The sequence below is a fragment of the Sitodiplosis mosellana genome, unplaced genomic scaffold, assembly GCF_009176505.1.
Source record: "Sitodiplosis mosellana isolate CC-2019 unplaced genomic scaffold, AAFC_SMos_1.0 Smas_scaffold_78, whole genome shotgun sequence".
NCBI lineage: Eukaryota > Metazoa > Arthropoda > Insecta > Diptera > Cecidomyiidae > Sitodiplosis > Sitodiplosis mosellana.
Genome location: NW_022595320.1, coordinates 1 through 3867, shown reverse-complemented (window position 1 = coordinate 3867; position 3867 = coordinate 1). Strand labels below are relative to the sequence as shown.

At 34.1% G+C, this 3867-nt stretch overlaps 1 protein-coding gene across 1 annotated transcript; it reads right to left on the bottom strand.

Annotated features, from left to right (window-relative positions):
- Window positions 1–2850: 2850 nt before the first annotated feature.
- LOC129570755 (ADP-ribosylation factor-like protein 13B) lies at window positions 2851–3786 on the bottom strand. The gene is made up of 2 exons (XM_055450468.1): window positions 3382–3786; window positions 2851–3307 (listed from the first exon to the last, which is right to left on the bottom strand). Exons 1-2 carry the CDS (start codon window positions 3691–3693, stop codon window positions 3107–3109), a joined length of 513 nt encoding a protein of 170 aa, XP_055306443.1. The 5' UTR covers window positions 3694–3786; the 3' UTR covers window positions 2851–3106.
- Between the last annotated feature and the right edge of the window lie 81 nt (window positions 3787–3867).

Below are 3867 nucleotides of genomic sequence, written 5' to 3'. Positions count from 1 at the left end.
ATTTATTCGGTTCACTTCGAAGTTGAAAATTTCATTCCTAACTGTTACTTGTCCAGTTCGAATGCGTACTTTGTGTTCAACATTTGAAATTCATTCATGTGTCTATGTTCAAAAGTCGGTGATTGTTCCATTCAGTATTAATAATTAACGGATAAATCAATATTACTCTTTTTTATCCACTTTCATTTTGGTTTTAAAAAAAAACAGGCACAACGAAAAACCAATTGGATGGACAGAACTGAAGAAGTTTAAATCACAAACGAAACGAAGCACAAGCACATTAAACATTCTTCTTCTTATTCCTTCTATTTTCTACATGGCTCAACATTAAAACGAGCATCCAACTGATTGGCAAAGCGTTTGCGTGGGTTCCATCTGAACAGTGTGTGTGTATGTGTGTGTGGTGTACAATAGAGAGAAGGACAGAGACAGAGTCGAACAATCACTACAAATAAAACAAGACCGCAGATCGTCGCTGCGCTCCTCTCTGCGTTCTTTTTGTGTTGTTTAAAATGGTTTTTTTTAAGTTAATTTGATTTTTCCATCAAATTATTCATTCAAGCACTACATTGAATGTAGTTTCAATCGAAGTATACATTTCTGTATTTTATGAAAATTATTTTAATCAAAATCAATAATGTTCGACCCGGACTGTATTTTTTCTGGAGATTAACTTTTACTTTGATAAAATTTAATATGTATAAGAAACATTAAAAAATTTGTTTATAAATCATATGGATAAATAAATATACTTAATATATATTAATTAAATAAATTATGGTATAATTAATTATTTTATTTTGGTTTTGGGAACGATAATGTGAACATGAATTACATGAACATGACATTATTATATTTTTGTAATTAGACGTAATTGCTTTATTTCAAATTAGAACTTTGGATAGAAAGAAGAGTTCATTTTCGGTCCAAAAATAAGGCCTAAAGAGTCTTAAAAATTTCTTGGGAAAAAAAAACAAATGCAATAGCCTATATTCCATGTATTCTACATTCTATGTAGTGCTAAAAATTGCTGTATATGCATCACATTACAATGTCTTATCGATACTGCCATTTCGGTTGGAAAACACAAATACGAACAAACGTTTCATTTCTAACGGTTTTTTCTCGAGTTGTCGCCATTTCCACACCAATCAAACTTATTTATGGATGAAACAGAGCTGAACATTCTGCTGAAGAAAAAAAAGAAGAAACGGCTTTGGTTTAAACCAATTGGTGCCGTTTGATGCTGGTTCGTTCAACTGAACGAACAAAATACACGCGATATACACGAAATATCATGCAGATCTTCTGCTATGCTTGGTTGTTTGTTGCCATTCAGTGAAGAAGCCTTTCGACGGGTGTTGTTAAATAAAACCCACAAAAACGGAATTGTGTAATACGCAAGAGAAAATAAAAGAAAGGCAATTTTATAGTTGGAAAATCAAGTTAAAAACCAACTTTTATTCAACACGTCTGTTCCATTCCAATGATCTCTTAGGACTAACTTGTATTGAGCAAATTGGCTGATATGCAGAAGGCAACTGTCAGCCGTACTCAAACTTATTTCTTCGCATGGCAGCGCCATTCGATACAGGAATCGAGCACTGGATAGAAGGAAAATGACTGAAGGCGTTCACAATAGTTTGCAGTGCCGCTGTTGAGCGAACCAAAATTTCGATGGTCTCTTTTGCGTCTCTCACTTCGTTTTTTCTTTCTCCTTTTTCTCTCGTTTCGACTCCAGATCTAAGTGTCTCTGTAACTGTTCTTATCTGTGTCTTTGAACTGCTTCAATTTCAAATCAAGTTTAATTGATCATTTTTCCCAGATTATCTATTCACTTGCGCACTTTGAGTAAATGAATCGTTTGCTTAAAGCCAACGAAATGGCTTTCAAAAGATATGCTCACGCCAAAGGGCAGAGAGATGTTAATCGATCCAACATTTACTGATGTCTTCGACAAAGTCCCATTTTATTCAATTTCTCTGATTCTAGTGATGAATAGACTATAGCTTTTATCTATAATATCTTAACAAGTTTTTTTTTCTCGATTGATTCGACCGTTTTTATTCAACGAAATACTCTGAATGACAATGAGTGATGTATGGCATTTCGCTTAAATTCTATCTCCTTCTTCTTTTTCTTCTTCTGCAAACAATGAATTGAGCACTTCAAAATCTTCACTTATTATTAATTTCCTTCACTCACCACTCACTCATCTCACCCTGTTTCACACATTTATTTCAATTTTCTTACATAATCCACTTGGTTTCATTTTATTTTCGTTAATCCGTTTACTTTTCAGTAAAATCTTTAGTTCGTTGAAATAAACAATTTATTTTATCTGGCTTCAACGTAAAATGATCAAAATTTCAAGTTGCCTTTTTCTTTCAACATTGTCCTAAAGCTCTTTTTCAGAATATAAAATTGAAATAAAATCAGAAAAAAATGCACAAAAACAGGAAATTATTTCCACAAATCTAATTTAAAAAAAAAATAAAGAAAAATTCTTAATATTGGATCTGAGAACTGAGATAAGATCGAAAGTTGGTATTCTTCGTGTTTCGCAACCGTTCAGCACGAAACTCAATTTGGCACTGAACAAGTTATCAGAGTCGTTAGATGGACTTTTCTCTACCATCCAGGCTGTGCGTTATCGCATGTGTCTCTGCGTTGCAACGCAAGTGATGAAAGTTGCAAAGCTTTGAAAGCTTCAACGTTGCTAGGGATTGAAGCTATGCTAAATACCTACAGAGTTGAAACTTTCTTCGAGTTACAGAAAGAAAGTATTGAGTCAAAGTCGCCAGCTCATTTAAAAGGATAAAAAGTACAACATTGCAATTTTTGGCCATGCTAACAAATTTATTTTATAGATGTACGAACTGAAGTGAAACAAATCAAGGAACTAATGGCGCATATTGGAAGACAAAACATATATACCCAATGGTAATAAATCTAATAACAAGAAAAAGAAATCCATAGAAGAAAAAAACAACGAAAAATTCAATAGTAAATGTGCAGGTTCCGTGACGAATTGGATCCACATAAAAACGGTTGATAAAAAAATCTAAGAAATTGGTTTTGAGTGTAACTAGACGGTAGGATAAGTTCATTCGTGGCTCAACACTATTGTATTTAGCCTGAAAATTGATGGTTCTGGTGAGGGTGTCGTTGGTTTTGAAGGTGTTATTTGTTGTACTCGATTGAGTGCTTTGACGGGATTCGTGTAACCATTAACTTTGCTCACACGCTGTGCTGCGATTTTTGATGGAGCCGAACGAATACGTCTTCTATTTTCCATTGGTGCTACCTAAGATGAATCAAAATAAGTCAAATATTTCTTGACAATAATATCGAGCTACAGTTAATCTACATTCTACATACCTTCTTTGGCAAACTAGTTCTTTCTCTTCTAAATCGTTTAATCGGTGTGGTGAGCAAGCCATTGAATCGTATTCGATTTTTGAGTGATTTGTAATTGTCAACTATAGTGTCAACCATCCATTCCATACCGTTATGTAGGTCAGATCGATCTGGCGCACCAGATGTGATAATCCAACATGGAGTTCTCAGTAAGTTGCATAGTTCATCAATGCGAAAAAATAATGTTATATCAACCACATCGATTGATTGATCTAAATCTTGTTTATTGGCCACGATGAGTAATGGTTTTCCTCGAATGTGTCTGCTGTGCATCAGATTGTGCAAAATGTTACGCGTTTTCTCGAACGGCGCTTGCAACGAACAATCAATCACAAATATAATGCCAAATGCCTACAAAAATAGAGCAAATTTCAAATGAATGGCGTTAATCAATTACACTCACATTGCAATTAGGGTCATTGGACTCAACAGGTTTGCATACATCAT

Bases quoted from the DNA above. Each gene is read 5' to 3' on its own strand.
- LOC129570755 (XM_055450468.1), bottom strand. From the start codon at position 3,693: ATGCACAGCAGACACATTCGAGGAAAACCATTACTCATCGTGGCCAAT. The intron at 3,308-3,381 runs GTATGTAGAATG...GATTCATCTTAG, and splicing joins GAACTAGTTTGCCAAAGAAG to GTAGCACCAATGGAAAATAG.